The sequence below is a fragment of the Gymnogyps californianus genome, chromosome 2 (genome assembly GCF_018139145.2).
Source record: "Gymnogyps californianus isolate 813 chromosome 2, ASM1813914v2, whole genome shotgun sequence".
Classification (NCBI taxonomy): Eukaryota; Metazoa; Chordata; class Aves; order Accipitriformes; family Cathartidae; genus Gymnogyps; species Gymnogyps californianus.
In genome coordinates, this window is record NC_059472.1 from 96,201,282 (window position 1) to 96,223,546 (window position 22,265).

The following is a 22,265-nucleotide window of genomic DNA, read 5'->3' on the forward strand; positions in this document are numbered from 1 at the left end:
CCCTCTTAACCTCCTCACTTTCTGCCTGAGCAAAAAGGGAAAAAAAAGCAGGGGGGAGAGAGAGACAGAGGCAGGGAGGGAAGGAAAGAGAAAGAGAAAAATCAGCCACCACCACCAAAATATCATCAGCACTTAAAGGAGACCATCTCTTTAAAATGCCTTTACATTCTAAACTGCATTAGCTTCCCTTCCTATGATATCATATAATCCAGCCCGATCCTGACTTCACCTACCCCCTGGGCCAAAGAAAATAGATTCAAAGTCTGAATTCTCACACGTTTTTACAGCCCATCTTCAAGACGAACACTCTGTTGGTTTTTTTTTTAAAGCAAACTTCCCTATTTTACAACTGGTTTCCACGAGAAGAAACTCAAGATAAAAATTTCAGTCCCTTATAAACTGACACAACCATCTCAAAATGTCAATCTGTGCATTCCACTAAAACACGAACCATCAATCAGAAATAATCTGTCTCCTGCAAGATTTCACTAAAGTTCACAACCGTGAGATGATTTTGTTGGCATCGACAACGGAGCTTTTCTTTTTCTTGAGGGGGAGGGAGCACCCGGCTCTGATTCACCAGTATATAATTTTTTTTCATAGCACCTAATTTTCGGTATTTGTTCGGTAATGGTTCTTTTTAAAATGTCCTTCTCGAGATAATGTTTTTTTTAATCTCCGCTCTCCGTTAGGACAACTACATGTACAAAATTTTATAGGCTTATAATTCTGCATGCTACATATAAACATAAATAAAAACCTAGAGGTCAACATAAATAAAATAAAACTTTATTTTTTAAATAAAATTATGTTTTGGTTAAAGAAAAGATAGTGTGTCATTTTGTTAGTAGTACAGACAATTTTTTATCCAAAAGAATACATTGTGCTTTATTGTGTCATTTGTCTGAATACAGACTCAGTGGAATATCTAAATGATACCCTGCTCTGAACTCCAAGTTGAAAGTAAGTTTTTATTATACTTGAGGGAAACAATGGGTTCAGCTGCTTATTGCAAGGAGCAATTGTCAAGGGAGAGTTAAACTCAATTACTGTAACCATACTGAATAAAAAATACTGCCAAGAACAAAAATACGCCTGGGTAAAGACAGCCACTGAATAAAAAAATCGACATAAAGCGTATCAAATATTTATTTATCTGGGCAACAAAGGACTATGATACATTGATAGGCATGGAAACTACTGCCGGCACAACTCAATACAATACAACTATAACTGCTTCCAATATGGCCAGTGGAAATACAGGATACCAGGTGGTCCCGAATGTTTGAAGTTCTTTGGAAAAAAAAAAGAAAAAAAGGAGAAAAAGAAAAACAAAAGAAAGGGGGGGGGGGGAAGGAAAGAAAAGCTAAATCTTGTTTTAAAAGACAATCTTAATTTATTGCTCTGATGGTGCTTTCGGGAGGAGGACAGTGGACGAAAATAACTTCTTCTTTCATTTTCCACAACACATAAGGGTTGTAAAACCACTAACATGTTTAAAAACCTTGCCAGGGTCCAACATCACTTTATTTTATCTTCAATGAGAAACTAAATGTCATACTAATTATATATAAAAATTCATGTTTTTTTATTTGTTCAGCTGCTTCATTGTCGCCTTTAACATGCTACAACAGGGCTAAAAATGATGAATCCCAGAGAAAAACCCCCAAAAAACCTCTGATATCTAAATAAGTACCATGAACCACATGATGAACTAAGAGGGGAAGTTTTAAAACCCACTAAACAAGAGGTAAACGAGATCACCAGATAAATAAAAAAGGCTTAAAACAGACTCACCATATTTACAATTCCCATTAAATTACACATAAATAAATATATACATACATGAACACTGATTCCCTTATATAATAACCGTGAATCGTGTTGCAATAGAAAGTTCAAGTTGGTCGCTTTACCTTGGACAGGAAAAAGTTCTACAACTGAAGATATGACATGGAACTGCTTGTGTTTTGTGTTCAAGTTTATTCACAATACTGATAAAATGTCATCAGTCCTTTTTGCCTTTTGTTTGCTGTTGCTGCTGTACTTTTTTCGCTTTTTTTCATTTTTAATATGGCTACAATCTTAACTGAAGTTTATGTAAGGGAAGGTGGTGATTCAGTCCGGTGAAGCTCATAGAATTTTTTAAGTATTGTTTATTTCTTTTTGGTTTTTTTTTTATTTTTTTTAATATATTTTTAGAAAAAAAAGTCCTTTTCTTTTTTTGTTTTGTTTTTGTTTTTTTTTTTTCCTCCTTTTGTTTTATTTAAAAAAAAGTTCACAAACTCAAGACAGAACTTTTTTTCTTGGCTGGCTCCGTCCCCCTGTTCTGTTCTCTTAGGCTCCAAACCGGGGTAAAACGATGGTGGCAGCGGGGAGAGGGGGGGAAGTTAAGAGGGAGCAAATGGAAATGTGGACGCTGGGAAGGGGTGTGGGGAGAGGGCAGAGCAGTCCTGCAGAGTCAGAGAACAGGACTGGCAGAAGGACGCTCATTCTGTTGCTGTAGCCTGGGGTGCTGGGTGCAGGGGAGAGGGAGGAGGGAGATGAATGGATCGATGGGCTATGAGGGGGAAGGGAGAGGAGTGGGGCGGGCGGGGCGGGGGTGTGGGGGGATCCTCACTTTCGGTGCTTCTCCTCTTTGTCGCCGCCTTTGGTGCTGTTGTCTGTGTGGCTGTTGGGATTGTTGCTGAGGTACATTTTGTCCATGGCCTTGAGCGCCTCGGTGAGATAGTTCTGCAGGGCGGTGACGGCAGCGCACACCGCCGGGCTCCCAAAGCCGTGCGAGATGAGGTTGAAGTGGGTCAGGCAGCTCTGGATGCCCGGCTCCAAAATGGGGTTGGGCCGCGAGTTCCCCAGGGGAGATCGGTCCTGAGCCAGCAGGTCGGTGAACTCTTTACAGATCTGTCTGTAGCACAAATGGAGCAGAGAGACAGAGGGAGGGAGGCAGGGAGGGAGGGGAAGAGAGAGGGAGAGAAATGAACCATCACCGGCGGCAGCAAAGCCTGTGCGTGCTCCCTGGTAGATTACACAAGCCCCTGGATCAAGGGGGCTGCTGCCCGCCAGCGCACACGCGCTCTCTCGCCTCTCCCTCTCCTCTCTACACATCCTTCCCTCTAATTCTCACCCTTCCCCAGCACGCACAAACCTCTTCCCTTCACCTTGCATGCGCACACGACTGCGCGCACACATCATGCCCCGGCCCCAACCAACGCACAGCCAAATAACAGGCACGCAGATACACGCACCTCCCGCCTACCCCCGCTGATCCCCGTATTGCAGCCCCCCACACCCTCCCCACAAACACACATCCCTGCCCAGCTGGGTTTTGGAGCAGGCACGCAGTTTAAAGTTCCCCAGCAGGGCGGAAGGGAATAGATGGGGTGCAATATCCAAAGGGAGGCTCAGGGATTTATCCACATCTTGGAAGATGCTTTTTTTTTTTGGAACTGGAGAGAGGCGCGGGCCTCTTCCTTCACAAGGCTAAAACACGCCTTGTGTGTCGGGAAGAAAGAGCGAGGGCAGAGAGGGGAATCGAGGCTTTAAATTAGGGTATTCTGAAACATTTATATATGTACATCTGTATCTCCAAATCCAAAGGGACCTTCCCACAGAGGGGAAGGCTGACGCTAACTGGGGTCTGGAAATTTCCTTCCAGGGAGGTGGGAAGAGAGGATACGAGGGCACGGTGCAGAAGTTAAGTTATATCATCCACTCGCTGCACAAATGGTTGGGGAAATAACACACCTTATAGCAAGAGAGCTCAGAGGCGTGTTGAAACAGTTTGTATTCTAAAATCCGCGTTAATGTCTTCCAGCCATAAAGCAGCTCCCATCTTCTGCCTGCGCCCTCTGGCACTGTGCCCTTTGGTGACACCTCCATTGGTAATTAAGGGCTACTAAACAACCCTTTTAATTTCCAGCAAACATATCAAAACAATCATTTTCTTTTCACGCACCACCTGGAAGTCTAGGCAGTCCCACCAATGATAAACTCCGCTAGCGTTTTAACTGCGTACAGATTGTCATTTAAAATATATTTTTAATATCCCTATATTCACTAAGTAACAGAGCTGCTTAGGCAGAAAGAACCATTGCCGATTTTAATGAACTGAAATCAGTTTAATGTGCCAGTTTTATTTTACTGTCAATGGGAAGCCTTCCCCTTCTACCTAAATTGATAAGCTAAGTGAAAAGGCCCGGAAAATGTTTTGCTCTGAAGAATTACTGCTTTTTCTTTAACTAAACATCCACCCACAATTTTCATGACTCGCTTTCAAGGTAATCTGCACAAACTGACTTGATGGAAACCAAGCTGGGTTACAGAGTTCTCCTATAGCAGGAGGGCAAATACACCCCCTCACAATTTGCAAAACCATCAGCCACTGGCTATGTGGCAAACGCTCACAAATAAAAGCCCCAAACCCGCGTTTGTCACCCTCCCCTCACTTCTGAGCAACACGCCAGAAAGGTAAATGTCTTACTTTGTAGCTAGAAGCATGTTTTTTCTTGTGACTTGCTCGTTTGGATCGGAATGTTGTCGGTTGAGAAATTCAGCTACTGCTTTGGCAGGAAATTCTGTCTCACAAACGTACCCAAAATCTCTAGCGAGATGTACTGCTTCTCCTGAAAAGGGAGGCACGAGTGGCGATGGGAGGGAAACACACAGCTCATCAGTACACATCGCACGGGAGGCAAAAATCCATTAGAAAAAAAAGCACTACATTCTACTTGGGCTTTTCTTCTAAAAGGCTTGGACTTTTTTTTTTTTTTTTTTAAAAGGTAGGGTAAGAAATGCTAATCACATCTTATCTTGCAGGAGTTTTCTTTGCTTCAGTCGAGGGCAATGCAAATGTGTATTTTCATGACAATCGTTACAAGTGAAATCTCGCATAAGAATTTTTTAAAGTTTACATTGACTAACAGATACTTTTAGACAGGCAGGCTCCATCCACCTAGAATGTGTGCTTAGATTTACATATCCATACCTATCCACAGCCATTTACGTGCATTTCATTCACAGCTATTTACTCTGGAAATGTTTGTTTGCCTCAGCCTCGTCTCTATATTCTTTTGCAATGCATCAATGATTAATATTGATCATAATTACTCCTAGAGCTCTTCTAAATAAAATGCATTAAACAGCTAAGTGTTTAAAATTTAACTTGATCGCATATAATTATATGTTCACCCCCAAACGATTAACCATGAGAATTTTAGGGTCGTTCCACCGAGTCTGTCTGTTTTGTTGATTTTCAAATCTTTGGTTTTAATTTCCTGAACCAGTTGGTTTTTACTGCAGGGCTTCCTGCCATTAGCTCTAGCTCCGGAAGAACGCATGCGCCAATTAGAGCTTCAAAGCCTCAGTCCAGTGAGCTTGTTTCCATAAAATGGAGCGGATCATAAACAATAACAGTACTCTAGAAACTGCCTCATCACTACAGGACTCAAAGCCCCAGCAATGTTTATACTATCATCCCCCCAAAATTAGCCACCATCGCTAAGTTATCTGGAGATCCGGCCTCTGGTTTTGTTTTTTTTTTTAAAAATCATTCTTTTAAAGCCACTGTATGTGAAAGCCAAACAGAACAATAGATTACCATAAAACCTTCTCCATATTCATTAACATCACAAATAATGTTAAGTATCTACCAAATCTAGACTTTTTACAAGTTTTCCCCTTGTGATTTTTTACTACAGCGCATCGATGCAATTGCAAAGTCTTTTCAAAAACATGAAGACGCAGTAATTTTCACCCAGTGTAAATATAGCGCTGCCACTAATCCTGATGTTTAAAAAAATGAAGCCTGGCATTGCACAGCGCTTCCTTCCCCGTCCCTTTGAACATGAAACATTTCTCACAGAATGCGAAGCGACAACAAAACAGAGCAACAAATTCCCTCCTACACAACCAAACTTAAGCTAAACCTGCACAGTCTGGGCTGAGCTTAAAAGCATTTTGCAGACTGAACCGGTCTAAAATGCAGTCGAACCCATAAGTGAGGGCAAGGGAGAAGGATCTATTTGCTGGCCTTGAGCTTACTTTGTGCCAGTCAGCGTGACACAGCAACTGCTTCAAAGCTAAATGACTGCAACCTCTTGAGCTTCCCACCTCCCGGTTCTGACAGCGCAGGGCATCCCAAGGTGTTAAAAGTAAGTTGCACCTTTTCTGGCCAGAGCAAAATAGAGGAGAACGATATAGCCAAGGGAACATATGTTCTGAAAATGAGAACCAAAAGGGAGTCGGGAGGGTGGGGGTGCAACTCTTGAGGCTTTCAGGACACCATTAATTCATGGCTGAGGTCAAGGATTCCCAAATTAATTCAGGAAGTAATGGTCACGCATTTCTCAAATGCAGATGTCAGAAGACTTAAATGATTTACTGTTATGTGGCTGTGGGCTGGGAGGGAGAACAAACTTAAAGTAGCTGCAGTTTCTGACATTTAAAATTGCTTGGTTGTCCACCTGTGGCAGAAGGACGCCAGTGAAGCATTAGAGGCTCTGCTCCCCGTAACTTCCAACTCTACACTCAGGGGTCTGTTACGGGGCTGAGCGCACAGCCCCCTTTTGCAGGGATCCTTCCCATGCTGCTCCCAATGAGATCTGCTTACTCTGGGGAGGGATTACTCACTTGAACAAGAGAGCAAGATGGGGCCCTGAAAACGTCTAGCTCAGAGACTTAAAAGCAAATAAATGGTAGAATGCAATGCTGAGTCTGCAGGACTCACGCAAGCCCGTTTCAGGTTAAAACAAAAAGCAAAAGCACACAATTAACTTTTTTTTCCTGAGGCATAGAAAATAACGCCCTTCCAATTTCCAACAAGCAGCACTGACTTGGGGGGGGGGGGGAACCCAACCCAAGACCAAGTCTTCTCCCATTAGGCAAAAGCAACAGGCACATTTTCCAAACAAGCCCTCCCGGCTCTTTGAGTCACTTACCCTCCACGAGCGACGTGAGCAAGGTAACGTTAGCAGCTTTACGCCTCCCGGCTGGCAGGTTTAATCCTATTTTGTCCAGTTTCTCCCTCAGAGATCTCCCTCCGTTTTTAGACTTTGCCCTGCTCCGCACAGAAAGGCATTGAGAAACAAAGCTGCTGAGGGACACCCAGTCCCGCTTTGGCTCCTGCCTACAGATCGCCCCGATACATTGCCTTCCCGTGGAGGGTAGTAAAGGGTTTGGGGGGGGGGGACAGACATGGTTGGGGGGGGCTGAAGAGCAAGTGCTGCTGAAAGCTGAGTCTCAGACATAGGGATGGGGCTTTGGATGGCTCCACGTCTAGTGAACGGGGGCCCTCACTAAGGTCTGGATCAGCCCCCAGGCTGGTGGGGAGCTCCAGGCATGTCATGGCCAGGGCTGGACCCCTGAGGCAGCCACCTGAGCTCCCAAGGCACCATGGACCCAGGGGCAGTTTCTCCCCACAGCCCACGGGCAGCAGCCCAGGCGTTATGGGAGGAGGCCGATTTGTAATGTCAGCAGCCCCCGTTACCACCATGGAGCACCGCTGCCCTCACACTAATCCCTACGTGGCCCATCAGCGGCTTTTCGGCAGAGCCGGACCGAGGAGGTGGGAGCTGGCTTAATTAATCCTGGATGTTATTCCCTGCCCGGGCGCTGCCTAATTGCCTGGGTGAGGTCGCAGGCCCAGGGCGGCGGGCGGCAGGGTGGGTGCCCGCGGCGGGGCGCCCGCCAGTAACCTCCTGGCTCCCGGGGGGGATGGTGGGGAGGGTGGGGGAAGTCATCGCCCTGAGGGGACAGCGTGGCCCGGGGACACACACACACACACACACACACACACACGTGCGCTCTGTTGGGCCCCCTGCCCTCGGCACAGGCCGCCCGAAGCGGGGCGCGGGGGCCATGCAAGGCCGCGCGTTGCCATGGCTACAGCGCCTCCCCCCCCCCCCCCCCCCCCCGCCTCGCAGCGCTGCCCCGACGGCCGCGCGCGCCCCGACCCCTAGCGGCGGGCGCCGCGCGCCCCCGCCGCCCCGCTTCGGCTCCCCCCCCCCCCCCCCCCCCCCCCCCCCCCCCCCCCCCCCCCCCCCCCCCCCCCCCTCCTCCTCCTCCTCCTCTTCTCTTCCTCCTCCTTCCTTCCTCCTTCCCTCCCTCCCGCCCGCCCGGCACGGCACGGCCGGCACGGCCCGGCGCGGCCCGGCAGCAGCGGGCGTTATTCGCCGCCGCCGCCACCCCGCCTCCTGCGTTCCCCCCGCCCCTCACCTCCGGAGCACTCCGCCCAGCAGGGAGGCGTTGAGGCACTCGGGCGGCGAGAGGCGTCTCTGCACTTCCGCCACCGTGACCTTGTACTTGGAGGTGGAGCTGAGCAGCGAGAGGCGGCCCGGCACCGAGCAGAAGACCTCGTTGGGGTTCACCACCCCGCCGAAGAGCGTGTCCTTGTTGATGGGGATGGAGGAGACGGCGTTGTTGTTAGACTTGGAGAGGGACACGGGGCCTGCAGGGAGGGAGGAGCAGGGAGGTGAGGGTGAGGAGCGGGCGGGGAGCCGGGGCAGGGGGAGGCCACCGCCGCCGCCGCCGCCGCCGGCGGGCACCCGAGCCGCTCGCTGCGGCCGGCCCCGGCCCCGCACCGCCTACGGGGCAGCGGGGGCAGGCGAGGGCGGGGCTGCGGCGGGGGCACCCCTCCGCTCGCCGGGAGGAGCAGGGAGAGAGCGGGGCAACCCTCGACCCGCAGCAAAGAAATCGAAAAATAAACCCGGCGGCCCCCCGCGGTTCCCGCCCGCCCCCCTCCCACCCCCCCCCCACCAGCCCGCACGCCGTCGGGGGGCCGATGGCTGTTCGTTGAAGCACGTCAGTGCCGGCCGTGTTAGACGTCACGGGCCAGGCCGGCCCGCAACCGGCGCCGCCGGCTGCCTTGCCCGCGGAGGGCAGGCAGTGCCCGGGGGAGCGACACCGCCGGCGGGCCGGGCGTCGGCGCAGCGCAGAGATAACGCGCTCGGGTGCCGGCAGGCTCCCCCGGGGACGGCGCCGTCAGCCGCCGGTCAGCCCGCCCCGCTGCCGCTCCAGCGCACAACTTTCGACGTGGGAAAACCGTAACGCGGCGAGGAGCCGGCAGCCGTGTGTCCCGGCGGCCAGCGCCGGTCGCTCCCCGAAATAACGCCTGGTGCCTCCCCGGGCGGGCCGCCCCCTGCCCGGCGGCGGCTGGCGGGGAGGCGCCGGGCCGGGGCGCCGTTCGGCATGCGGTGCCCGCCGGCTTCGGGTCCCGGCCGGGTCCGCCGCGGGCGTGCGGTCGCCTTCCCTTTCTCCTCCGCCCTACCCCGCTACTCTTCGCGGGCGCAGTCCAACCGAGCGGGGGGCTCTCTCCGTTTTGGATAGATCACTTGTGACATTAATAGCTCAGGGAAGGCTAATAGATACAACAGGAGTTAAACGAACTCTTGAGATTACTAATAAAAGAGCCAATTATCATGTCGACTTGGAAAGAGCATCTCTTAAGATTTATCCCTTGCACATCTAATTTGACGTGACAAAGGCTTTACAGAAGACGGGGGCGGGGGGGGGAATGAAACTTTGAGCTCGCTGGCTGTACAGCGTTTAGGGTTAGAGAGGAGAGCAGCTCTGTTCAGCACCTTGCTCCGGTGGCAGCCGGGGTACCCAAATTCCGGGCGGCTGCAAAGCCGTGGCACCCCTCAGAGCAGGCAGGAGCTAGCTACGCCTTCAGCCCCGCGAGTTTTACTCCAACAGCAGCTCCCTGCACAGGATCCAAACGCAAACCGATCGCTTTCCACCGAGAACCTCCTTTGCCAACTGCCCTGTGCCACCTCTCCCAATCCTTCGGCCGTCCGAAGAAAGACGGGAGAAGAAAACTGAGTGAAAAACGCGCCATAAATATTTTGCACGGTTTGGGGACCAGCTTCCAAGCAATTCAATTCCAAGTGAAGCAAGCGCACAAAGCCGACGAAAACCAAAACGCCCTGACGGACAGACATCGGTTTCCAGAAACTCGCCCCTTCTTCTCCAACAGCCCACCTCATCACCGCCGTGAATTTAAATAAGAAAACCCGAAGAAGGAGGAACAACGCTTTCTCTTTCACAGCCCAGTTTACCAACAACGATTAAGCCCCGCCGCTCAGCCAGATGCATGGGGCAAACCATGAAACCGAATTGTTCGCTAATGCACTAAATTACCGGCTCGGATTTTCTAGATCATCTGCTAACATTTTTCCTCGTTAACGACAACAATAATTAAAATACCCGGCAAACGTGGCCATTTAAGAGGGCGGATTTCAACGCGCATCGCCCGTTTTCTTTCTCTGCCTCCAACCTTTTGGCCAACAGTACGTGCCGGAGGAAGGAGCCCGGGGCCGGGGGACCGGGGGGGGGGGGGAAGGGGGGGCGGGGGGAGGCCGGGTAAGTCCTCCCTGCGAGCAGTCCCCAGCCTGTGACGACATGTTTGGTATGCGCAAGGAAACGGCTTACCTTTCTTAATTACAGTTTGATCTGGGATGTTAATACCGGGGTCTTCTACGTGCTGCAACAAAAGGAACAGGCAGGGATGTAAATGCACGACCACAACAAAAGGCAGGGAGGGCTGGAGTGGGATGGGGTGCGGGAGAAGTTGTGTGTCCCCCCCCTCCCCGGGCACGGTGCGGGGAAGGAGGGAAACGGTGCGGGGAGGGAAACAACAGATCCCGCGGGGGGGGGGGAAGACGGGATTTGGGGGGCATTTCCTTTACCGGGAAGAATCCTGCATCCCTCCCCGCTCTTCCCCCGTTCCCCAAGAAACAGCAAAAAATAATAAATCACCCCCACACCCCCGGGGCTTGCCCGGCCGAGCCCGATACCCGAGTGGCCTCCAGCTTCTGCCGGGCTCCCTCCTCCCTTCCCTTCCTTTCCCTTCCCTCCCCTCCCGGGAAGCAGCCCCGGCCCGGCCCGGCCCGGCCCTTCCCCGCCGCTGCGCCCGCTCCCGCGCCCGCGGGAGGGAAAGCACAAAGGAGCGGGGACCGGTGCGGTGCCGGGGGGGGGCCCCACGCACCCCGCGCGGCCCCGGACTCCCCCACTATTGTCCCCTCGCAGGTTCCGCGGTCGCGGCTACAGCTGGGGTTCGCACAGTGGAGTCACGACGTGATTAGAAAGTCAAATGAAATCATGTTTTCTAATTCCAAAAACTGACAGGCAATATAATGTCTGGCTGTGTTTACAAATTAACACCAGTGCTGCTGAGATAGAAGATTTCGCAATCGTTACAAAACCCAGGCATTACCATTTAAAAAACTATTACTTCCTTCTCTAGTCTTTGTCCAACAATAATACTGATTCTAACATTTTCCATTCTGTCTTGGATTTATGCTCCTGTTAATTGTGCCTGATCTCAATGATTCCGGGTGGATGGTACTAAGTTGCTTTATTACAGGTTTTATTATACTCAATGCTCTCATTTGTAACTTGCCTAAAGTGCTTCTGGATTTAAGTATAATTAAATTGAGAAATGTTCAGAAATGACTACTGCTGCAGTTCTTGTGTTTTAACTATATGGGGAAATATGATCCCTTTATGCATGCACCCTAAACCCATAAAGTAAATGTAGTGTGGCATAATACTTTTATTTGTGTTATTTCTACACATATTCCATACAGGGAGGACTGTTAAGTTTAAAATCCCACAGAGATATTTATGATTAAATAATTTTCACCGTCTACTTGATTTTCTTAAATATTTAGCGGTCGTTTTTATTAAAGGTTAACTGTTGCAGCAATGGAAAAATTTAAAAACGACCTTTTCCCGACCCAGATTTCTGTAAAGGATTTTTTTTTTTTTTTTGCATAACTAGATAAAATACTCTTAAAAGATACATCCTCTTATTTTTACGCTTTCCTTCATGCAGCCTGCTGATTCAGTTTTACAGAGGGAAAAAAAAAATTGGCTGGGCTGGTTTAAGGATTTAAACCAGATGGCATTTGGTTTTCACGAAGTATAGCAATGCTATTAATTCATAGATCTGCAGAGAAGGCTTCCCGAATCAGCCCACTGCCATGGAGCACAATTGAGGAGAGGCAGAATTCAAGAGAACATTTTAGGTCATGTTCCTCCTGCAGCAGTCAGGGGCTTGCAGTCAACAAATTAGTTTATGCTTACTATTGCCTCCATGTTATTTTATATCAAGTTTAAAGAATCGACCTGCTTTTAACGGATCCAAATTGCTTACTAAATCCTCCACTTTGGGAAACGTATGCGTTTATTGCGAAACTGCTAAACATAACCAGCAATTTTCTGTGGCTAATTTAGCCAGATGAGGGCTGTAATAAATTCACTATTTTCCCTGAGTATAATTTACAAAAGATTTCAAAATGACCCCCCAAAATAGGTAAGTTCATCTGAACATTATCCTTGCAACACGAAACTGTACTCATTAAACTGTCAGCGAATATATTGTTGTAATATTTGATCCTGTAATTTGGGATGGCATTTCAGCAAAAATCACATCCAGATACCACAGTTCCCTCCTCCTCTTTCCTCCTGCAAGTCAGGCAGCTTCAGTCCCTCAGCACGAGCTCTGTGAGCTTTAATAAATTTATTGCCATGTTCTAATTCCATTTTCGGGGAGAAACCCCGAAAGATGAACTTTGATCACGACCTATCACATTGCATAAGGCCACTTCCCTAACTGAACAATAGCCCTGGCTTGCTTTGTAAATAGCCCGTGCGCTAATGTCATGCTTAATTAGAAATCATTTTTTAAATCTGTATTTATCGATAACAGAATTAGGTCCCCCAAATAATGCATCCTCCAATAGGCTCCCAACATTTAATTTAATATAGGGTGTAGCAGGTCTGGCTCGAATTTGATAACCTATAGCTAATGATTTATGAGGTCATCCCTTTGCACCGCTGCTAAAAGAAGGCGGCAGCGTTTCAGTATACCTCTTCCCTGATTTGTCAATTAATTCCTTTGGAGAAGAGGATCTGCCCATACCGTCTTACAACTTTCGATGTCGTTATCCCATATGCCAATTCTGTAATCACGGGAAACAGATTTTTCCTTCTGAGGCCACTTTCACCCACTTTTTTTTTTTTTTTTCCTTCCCCCTTTACGTTTGCCTGGGAGGACATTTAATGAGATCTCGCGTTTCAGACTCATGTTTTTCCCAAGGCAGCGAGAAATCCCCAAATGCACGGCCCTGTGGTGATATTATATATTCTTCCAATCGTAACAGCTTATTGTCATTGAGAAGGAAAGATATTGTTAACGATGACAGTAATTTGATTTATTTATATTTTAGCGGGCGCGTTAGCGGGGAGGCGTCGCGCAGGGACGAGCTGCGAGAACCTATTGTTCTAGGTGGGGGCTTCGCCTTTCCCGGGGGGGTGTGTTTGTCATCTTCCCTTCCCCCCCTCCCCCCTTTTTTTTGGGGGGGGGGTGTCCCCCTCCCTCCCCCCGAAGTTCGGCTCCCACGGGGAGGCGGACGGGGGAGAGGGGCGAGCGGGCCCCGGGGCGGCCCCCTTTGCTTACCGGCACGTCCTCGATGGCGTGGGGGATGGAGTGGAGGGGCAGGTCGGCCAGCCCCGAGCCCAGCCCGTGCGGGGCGTGCAGCAGGTCGTCGTGCCGCCGGTAGTCCCTGCGTGGGTCGAGCCCCGAGAGCTGGTGGGGCAAACCCCGGTGCGTGTGGAGTAGCCCCGTCTCCTGGCTCTGCCTCTGTCCCGGCCATCCTGGGTGCTGGGGCTGCGGCTGGGCATGGAGGGGGTTGAGGCTGTAGGGGTCGTTCACGTGGGAGTAGGGGTCCTGAGACTGGGGGTAGATGGGCTGGTAAGGGGGGGGGAAGTAGGGGGGCTGGAAGTCGGCGTTGGGGGTGTGGGAGAGCGGCGGGGCGCTGGTGTAGGGAGACTGACCCACGGTCCCCAACTGGGGTAGCCGGGCTGTCCCGTTGCTGGTACTGTCGTGGCGCTCCTGAGGTGGGGAGGAGGGGGGGGGGGAGCGGCGGGGGGGGGGGGGGGGGGGGGGGGAGGGGGGAGGAGGGGGAAGGGGAAGGAGGGGGGAGAAAAGAAAAACAAAGATAAAATCAAACTGTTTCTCCTCAAAATCGGCTTGCGAATTTCACCTATCGGGCAAAGATGGGCAATTCGTCCGCTCCGAGGCGGAGAAGAGCAGATCTGGGGATTTCTCTGCCTCTGATTTCCCTTCGCACACAATTAAGAGGCAGTCTCGCTTTTTAAATAATAATAATAACGCCAATAATGATAACAGCAATAATAGCAATAATTATAACAGGACTGCTTATAATAATTAATAAAACATTGCGGCGATACAGCGTGGATTCCCAACAGATCGCGCCCCGGCATTTCAGGAGCAGGTATTTCCCGCAAATAAAAAGAATAATTCATAATCGGGCATTATTAAAATAATAATTCTACCACGACCCAAAATCTTCCCACTGGCCCTGGACAGAACCGAGACAAAATACTGTCGCTGGGATTACCGATAACGCATCCCAAGAAAACCCTGGAAAATCCAAGCCCACTGCCATTTTGTTAGCAGAAGACGCCGAAACAGGCTCTAAACAAACCCGTCGTTCCCCCCGCGAGTTTTACAAATGTTTCAAGGCGAAGGCACTGCCACGGTCCCCCACCTACGGGGAGAGCCGCCCCGGTGCCCGGCCCAGCTCCCCGCTCGCCAGCGGGCGATTTCGGAGCGGAGGGGGGGGGGGGGGGCGCGGCGGCGGCGGCCAGGGCGCCGGGGAAGCGGAGGAATGTGCCGGGCAGCCGGGGGGAGCGCCGCCCCGAGCCCCGCCGCCCCGACGGGCGAGCGGCACCGAAATGCGCCCGAGCGTTTCGGTAAGGCTCTGCCGGCTCCCGCAGCCGGGCAGAACAGCCGACAGGTATGTCCGGGGAAAAAGGCATGGCCTCCACGGAGGAGGAGGATTCAAGGGAAAGAGCCACGATCCCGAAAAAGGGAAACGAGAAAGCTGAAAATATCCCGTTTGCAGGTGGCAAGGTGAAGAAATCGAAGCGGTAGGTCCAAGCAAAGCCTTTTGCCGTTCGCTCGAAGCAGACACAAAAAAAAAAAGGGGGGGGGGGGAGGGAGAAAGAGAGAAGGGCGGGGGGGGAAGGTAAACCACCGAATTTATAAAAATGAAGGAAAGGAAAAAAAGCCCTCTCCGGAAAGCTGGGTGCGAAACCCCGACCGCCACCGCCGACAACAATAGCAACACCCGGCACACACCAGACCCCCTCCAAGAGAAACGTGAAGCAACTCACCATAGCCGAAAAACTGTGTACTAACATCTGCGAAGAGTCGGGGGTTACAAGTCAAGGCAGAAATAAAAAAAAGGCAGAGGAAAGGGACCGGCGAAGCGCGCAGCCCCCGGCGGAGCCCCGCGGGTGCGGGCGCGGCGCGGGCGCGGAGGGAGCGCGGCCGGAGCCCGGTGCTAGGCGCGGGCGGCGGGACCGGGGCGCCGGGGCTGCTCCTGCACCGCGGGCGCGCCACTATAATCCATCAGAACTTGCACCGATCTCTGCTGCCCTTCATCGGGTGTTGCCAAGGCGAGCTCTCTATCCTGGCGTGGTGTGAGGAGTCAAAGTTGGTTGCTTTTTTTTTTTTTTTTCTTTTTTTTGTTTTGCGCTTTTTTTTTGCCTTTTTTTTGGTTTTGTTTTTAGCGTGTGTGTGTTTGTTTCTTAATCCTTTTTTTTTTTCCTCTGTCTCTTTCTTTCTTTTTCTCCTTTGACTTAGCTGCTGCTTCACTTGAGCTCCTAATAACAGATCTGCTGCCTTCCTGGAGACTCCTAATAGCAGATATTCATGACTATTAATATTACACGAACACTTAATAAGGGAAGAATGGCTGGAAATCGAGCGTGAAGCGAGAAGGCAACTCAAGGCAGAGCCTGTTCTAAATGACGTCCATTGAATGAAGAATCAGTGTATCTAATCAGAGATGGGGGAGAGGGAGAGGGAGAGAGAGACAAAAAGGGAGAGAGAGGGAGCGGGAGAGAGAGAGGGGGGACATGCTGCTGCGTCTGACGAATCACAGGAAAGGGGCAACATTTTAAAAGGTTGCAGGGCATGCAAAAGTGAAAGAGAAAGAGATCCGGAGAGAGGGAGAGGGTGGGAGCCAGGAGGGGGGTGCGGAGGAGGGGGGGGGGGAGGTGGGAGAGACGGGCAGAAGGAGAGAGGGGAGGGGGCGCGGGATCCCCCCTTCCTCCCCTTCCCTTCCCTTCGCTTCCCTTCCCCTCCCTTCCCCCCTGCCGCCGCCTCCCCCTGCCCCCAGCCCCGCGGTCCTTCGCGGGCGCACCTCGGGCTGCGGCTGCTGCGCGTAGCCGGCCTCAAAGCCCAGGGAGAAGAGCGGCTGCTGGCTCCCCGCTTGGCTCTTGCCGCCCTCGGCCGCGCCGCTGCCGCCGCCTTTGCGCGGGGTGGGCTCCGCGGGGCCGCCCGCCGCCGCCGCCCCGTCCATGCCTCGACGGCGCCCCGCCGAGGGGCTCCCCGCGCCGCTGCCCCCGCGGCGGCCGCCCCGCGCCGCCGAGCCGGCTCGCCTCCGTGCCCCGCGTCCCGGAAACCGGCTGGGAAAGTTTTTTTGGGTGTCTCCCCTTCTGGGTGTCAGCCGCCCTCCTCCTCCTCCTCCTCCGGTTCGAGCCCAGCGCCGAGGCCGGCGGGCGCCCGGGGCGGGGGGGCTGGGGAGCCCAAGGAGCATCCGCCGGGCTCCCCGCGGCCCCCCTCTCGGAGGATCCGGGAAAAGACGGGGGGAAAAGGCAGGAGGCGGCGAGGCGGGGAGGGAAGGAGGGCGGGAGGGACGCAGGGGGGGAGAGGGAGCCGGGAAAAGAGGCAAGGCGAGCGCTTCTCCCGGCCCAGACAAGCCGGGGCTCCGGCGCAACCCGTCGGACTGGCTGTGCAACTCCCAAACAACTCCCTCAAACAGGCACCGCTCCACTCTCCGCCGCCGCGCCGCTGCCCCGCCGCAGCCTCCGCGCCGCCGGCGCCCGGCCCTGCGCTCCGCCCGCCCGCTCCCGGCCCCCCGGGCGCAGAGCGCGGCTTGCCGGGCTTTTATTCCGCTTTTCTTTTCGGTTTTTTTTTTTTTTTTCCTTCCCCCCCCCCCCCCTTCCTCTTTTAAAGGCAGGTCCTGTCCCCGTCAGGGTACAGCCACCCTCTTCTCTATCTACAAGTCACCTCGCATCCGCTCCCGCGGAGAACGCGGAGCGCCAACCGCACACGCACGCACGAAAGCCGGCGGGCTCCGGCGGAGCGGCCGCTGCTCCCTCCGTGTTTGGTAGCACCTCGGTGCAAAGTCCCATTAGCGCAAGGCAACAAAAGCCATTTGCGATGAAATCCACACGCTCGCACGTGTGCACACTTGAACACCGATCCTGGGGGGAGGGAGGGGAAGAGACACGCTTTCCTCCAGAAATCCAGCTGAGGCATATACATATTATTTTTTTTCCGGCTTAAAAAAAAAAAAACAAACACCACCCCTGGCACCTCGTTCCTAGAAATCAAGCGTCCGCCGGCGAGTGGATCTAAGAGCTCAGCTCCCGCACCGGGAGACAGCTTTATCCCAAACTCCTCGATCCGGGACTAAAGCACCAAATCACTTAGTCGGCGGTGAGTCTGGCGAGTCCTCGGTCCCTTTCCTAAGCTACAGCATCGCCCAAAGCAGCGGCAGGGTCAGATGGGAGCGTGGCCCCCCCTTCGCCCCAGACATGCATGTCGGCAAGGCTCCGCCGAGGCTGGGGGGACCTTCCCGCGTGGGTCACGACCAAATAACTGCGTTCATTTGCAAAGTGGAGTCCTTTATTGCGCGGTTTAAACGCACTGCATAGGCAACTTTTGCGAAACGGGTGACAATAGTATTCGTTGGCTTGAGACTAGGCATGGGTCCTGGGCATCGCTCTTCTTTTTCCTCTTCTTCTCCTTTTGGTCAGATTAAAAGACACTCGCCTCTTTCTAAAAATATGGACGCACACACAGACACATAGAGAGATGCGCGCACACAGTCTGTGCTGAGCGGCTCCAAAACCGAATCAGGTGGATTTTATTTTTTTTCAAGAGGTTAAAATATTATTGCTCAAAGCCGTGGGAGTGTGGCCCTGAAAATTAGGAGGCTGGGGGAACACCGCTCCCAAACCCGTGATTTCAGTTCGGCAGCTGACCCCTGCAAATTTGCGCAGCTCGGTGTAATCAACCCGCAGCTACAACGAAAAGGCTGAATTTAAGCGTCGGTCCTGAGCCAATTTATTGGGATGCCTCGGGTACCTGGCGTGTAAGAATAATTCTCTTCCCTTTGTCTCTTTGCCCTTTCATTCATTCATTCATCCATCCATCCGTCCGTCCACTCATTCAGCCATCCATCCATCCATCCATCCATATGGATGAGTGTAGCATCCTACGGAGCCTTATCTACGGAGGATCTACCTATAGACCAGACTGCTGCTGGATCCTGTTTTGCCTCTCCTCATACACTTCCGACAAAGCCGGGTTTCCTCAAGCCCCGAAGTTCCTGGGGAAGGACCCCAGCCCCTCTCTGGCTGCAGGACCGCAAGGAAGCCTGGCGAAGGAGCAGAAGTTTTCCTAAACGAAATTGAGAGACGGAGGGATGCTGCAGGCTCCCGCTCGCAGCTGCGGGGCCGGGGCTCTGCCCCAGCCGGGGGAAGCGCTTACCTCACATTCCTCATACTTGATATTATCCGTCAGTTTCCAAAGCATTTTCATGGATTGGCGTGAGAGAGAGAGAGAGAGGATTTGGTTCTCCCTGCCTTTCCCTACGGTGGCGGAGCCGGGGCGGCGTGGGGAGCGCGGCTGGCGGAGGCTGTGCAGCGCTCCCGTCCGCGCTCGGAGATCTCCCTCTAATGGTGGAAACTTTTCCCTTTTCCAGCTCTTTACCCACAGCCTAATCGCCTCATTAGCATATCAACAACAGCCCAATTGCTCGCCAGCACAACAACCTGCAGCGATGGACACAGGTAGAAAGGACCCACGAGCAAAACAAAAAAAAACAAAAAGGAAAAAAAAGAAAAAAAAAAAAAAAGGAAGGGGGAAAAAAAAAAAAAAAAAGGCTTTCTCCAACCCGCCGAGCCCCGGCGCGGGGGGGCAGCGGGCCCTGCCTGCCTGCCTGCCTGCCTGCGGGCGGGCGAGCGGGGCCCGCCGGCCGCCGCTCCCCCCGCGCCTCTGCCTGCCAGCGGGGAGGAAAGTGGCCAGCAAAATCAAAGAGGCGACCGTCCCTTCATCTGCAGAGAATTTGGGGCTAGCCTTGAAGCCACCCCCTGTTTTGGTCCCCCCCCCCCCCTTTTTTTTTTCCACGGGGTTTAAAGAAACCAAAACGAGGAGAAACGAGACTCGGGTCTTGCTCTAACGAGGTTATTGTCTGCGGAGGCTTCTGTTGCCCTCTGGATTTGATTTGATCTTTCTGGTGGATATTTGAAAAGCTTCTTTCTTTTGCAAACTATTTTGTTCCTCTCGGCCCTGTTGGCTATTGGTCTTCAAAAAAACCCCAAACAAACCCAACATAACCTCCCAGATAGAAGTGGGCAAGCGGTAATGTGAATGCAGCAGGAGCCAAAAAGTCTTTTGCAAGCACTTGAGCAAAAGGACGAAACAATAACCATAATAAAACTTTGGTACTTTCTTAGGTGGAGCGCTTCGTTTGCCTAACAATGTGCCGCTAAGCGAGCGCTCAGCCCGCCCTCCTGGGGGGTTGCTTTTCCACCCTTCTCCTCTTTTATTCCCCCGGGTGCCCAGCCTTGATCCATCCACCGAAAGGCTTCGTTTCCCCCGATTTTCTTCTTCTTTTTTTTTTTTTTTTTTCCTTTCGCTGATCCCGCGCCGCTCCTAACGGCGAGGCATCCTCCTCTCCGTGGGGCCGGCGTGTCGGGCCTGGCGCGGCTCCCCACGCCCGCCGGGCCCCCAGGCGTCCCCCGGAGCCGGGCATCCCCACGCCGGGAGGGGGTGGGGGGAGGGGGAGGACGGGGCCGAGCACTTGGCTGCCCTGCCGCTCCCCGAAACTTCCCTCTGCCAACCGCAAAACCTGCCCTGTCGGCCTGGGACACCCTCCCGGGGCCACCCCCCCGACATCGGGGGAAAATGTACTGCCTCCAGGTGCGTGCGGCCCCCCCCCCCCCACTCCGCGGGGGAGCCGCAGTGGGCCCTCGGGGGGGCCGGCATACGCATCCCCAAGGCCGGGAAGGGCGGCAAAGCCTCCAGGCTCCCGGGCCTGCTCCTTCACACACACATCTACATCCCCAAAACGGATTATTATTTTTTTTTTTGTTCTTTCCCCTTCCCCCCCCCCTCCTCCACCCCCGATGCTCTTTTTCACCAGCGCTTTTGTCTGCAAGTGGCAGGAGAGTAAATTGTTGTTTTTACTCCCATTGAGGTTCAAATGGAGCTGGCAGATTAAGCCTAGTTAATGCCCCGGGGGGGGGGGGGGGGGATGAGAAAAAGAGGAGGGGAGGAGGGTAACGAAGGGGCCCATCGGCCCTTAGCGCCGTCCTGGCGGAGCCGGGCCGGCCGGGACAGCCTCCCACCCGGGACAGCCTCCCACCCGCGGCCGCCCATGACTCCCGTGGGCCAAAGGCCAAACGCCCGGCCCTTGTCCCTCCTCTCCCCCAGCCCCGGGCCGGCTGGGGTGCAGAGGTAGGAGGGGAGGAGGCGGCTTTCCCCAAGAGACCCGCACGGGGCAGCGGGAGGCGGCTCCTGCGCGCCCCGCGGCGGGTCTGCCCGGCCCGGCCCGGCCCCTCCGGCCGGGCACGGCGGGGAGCGGGGAGGGGGGGGACGGGACTCCGCAGCGCCGGGGAGCGGGAGCAAGGAGGGCCGGGGTGTAAGGAAAAGTCGGGAATAGATTTCAAGGCAGATAGCCCGTAAGTGCGATTACAGAAGAGTTGACTTTAGTGGAAAAAAAAAAAAAATTAAAAATCCTCTTTTGATCGCTTCTCCACACCGACCTGATGAAAAAGGTGCCAGTTCTAACCGTAAAAATAATTAAAAAAATATTTTTTGTTTACTGCGTTTTCTTCCTCTTTTTCTTTTGTTTCTTTTTTTGCAAACGAATTACTGCTACTCTAAAAAAAAAAAAAAAAATTAAATAAGGCAGTCCGGAGAAAGACTTAGTCGAGAGATTTGAAAAGTTGGGAGCAGAAAAAGAAGCTAGGCTCCCATCTTGAACTGGACTGTCCTGGGAAAAAAACCCTCGTTTTCGGTAATAAAAGCCTGGTGTTTGAGCAGGACGGTTCGTCTTCCCTTTTATTAGCCGGCAAACCGCGGCGACCCGGCCCGAGCGGACGGACACCCGGGCGCTGCAGGCATTTCCAAGTGCCTCCCGGTTTGGGAGCCGCCGTCACTCCACACGTGTCGGCTCGCCCGTGGTGCGGGTGGGTCCCCCCGGGTCCGCGGGGCTGGGCGAGGCCCCGGCGGGCCGCGTTCTCCCCGCCTGGCCGCTTTCGCTGGTGGGTGCTGCTTTTCCCTTCAGCCCATCCCCGCGGGAGCGCTTTCCACGGGCGCTCCCGCCGCGTCTACTGCCGGGTGGGAGCCGGCAGCGTTATTTTTCCACGGGACGGGCTCGGGTGGGAGCTCACAGCGACGTTTCAGTCCCCGCGGCCCGTCCCCGAAGCGCGGCGGGCCCACGCAGCGCGGCCCCGGGCCACGCCGGCGGGTGCGGGCCCTACCCCGCGTGGGGAGGCCCGCCGCGCTCCGGGGGCAGCCCCAGGGCTCCGCGGCGGGACGGCCGCCACCAGCCCCGGGCAGAGGGACGGCGGGCGGGCACACGCCGCCCTTCGCCGGCCCACGCTGCCGGGCAGCTCACCCCCGGGCCATCCTCGCCGACGGCGGAGCAGCCCTCGCCCCGGCCCCGGCCCCGGCCCGCCGCTCTCCATCTGTTGCGGCCGGGCCTCGCCGGTGGCCGGCGGCAGCTCCCAGCACGGGGAGCCGCAAAATCGCCAACCCCGGCGCCAGGTTTGCCCCCAGCTCCCTCCCGGCCCGTCACCTTTACCGCTCCAGCCCTGCCTCCCGTCCCAAAGTAACAATAAACCCCCACAGGGCAGGAGGGTCGCCTTACCTGCCAGTCCCCCATTTTGGCAAGGATAGACATCCTGGCTGCGGGCTCCGGATCCCCAGGTCCCTGCTGGTCATGGACTGCGAGGGCAAGCCACCCGCCCGGGATGCCTGTGGGTAAATCCTCCCCTTACCTGCGCCGGGACTCTCTCACCTGGCCATAAAGAGCTGGGTGCTCCCTGCCCGCGCCTGCGCGCTGCCTCCGCGCTGCCTGCGCGCTGCCCCCCGCCACCACACTCCCACGGCGCCCGGCCCGGCCCCGCGGCCCCCCGGGGGTGCACCGCCGCCAGCC

At 53.9% G+C, this 22,265-nt stretch overlaps 1 protein-coding gene across 3 annotated transcripts; it reads right to left on the minus strand.

Moving 5' to 3' along the window:
* Positions 1-1,372: 1,372 nt before the first annotated feature.
* TFAP2A (transcription factor AP-2 alpha) lies at positions 1,373-22,010 on the minus strand. Of its 3 annotated transcripts, XM_050891072.1 has the most exons (8): positions 18,590-18,667; positions 15,199-15,225; positions 13,457-13,891; positions 10,426-10,477; positions 8,212-8,443; positions 6,936-7,054; positions 4,481-4,622; positions 1,373-2,905 (listed from the first exon to the last, which is right to left on the minus strand). In XM_050891072.1, the coding sequence occupies exons 1-8, from the start codon at positions 18,638-18,640 to the stop codon at positions 2,617-2,619; spliced, it is 1,347 nt and encodes a 448-aa protein (XP_050747029.1). In that variant the 5' UTR covers positions 18,641-18,667; the 3' UTR covers positions 1,373-2,616. The 3 variants fall into 3 exon arrangements, with proteins under 3 accessions (XP_050747029.1, XP_050747032.1, XP_050747031.1); XM_050891075.1 differs by lacking the exons at positions 15,199-15,225; positions 18,590-18,667 and adding an exon at positions 21,978-22,010; XM_050891074.1 differs by lacking the exon at positions 15,199-15,225.
* Positions 22,011-22,265: the final 255 nt, after the last annotated feature.

What these genes read in the sequence shown, in the direction of transcription:
- TFAP2A (XM_050891072.1), bottom strand. Translation starts at nt 18,640, where the DNA reads ATGAAAATGCTTTGGAAACTGACGGATAATATCAAGTATGAGGAATGT. An exon ending in ACGCCATCGAGGACGTGCCG is followed by an intron (nt 10,478 to 13,456) that starts GTAAGCAAAGGG and finishes CTTTTGTTGCAG; the next exon opens with CACGTAGAAGACCCCGGTAT. An exon ending in GCTCACGTCGCTCGTGGAGG is followed by an intron (nt 4,623 to 6,935) that starts GTAAGTGACTCA and finishes CTCCCTTTTCAG; the next exon opens with GAGAAGCAGTACATCTCGCT.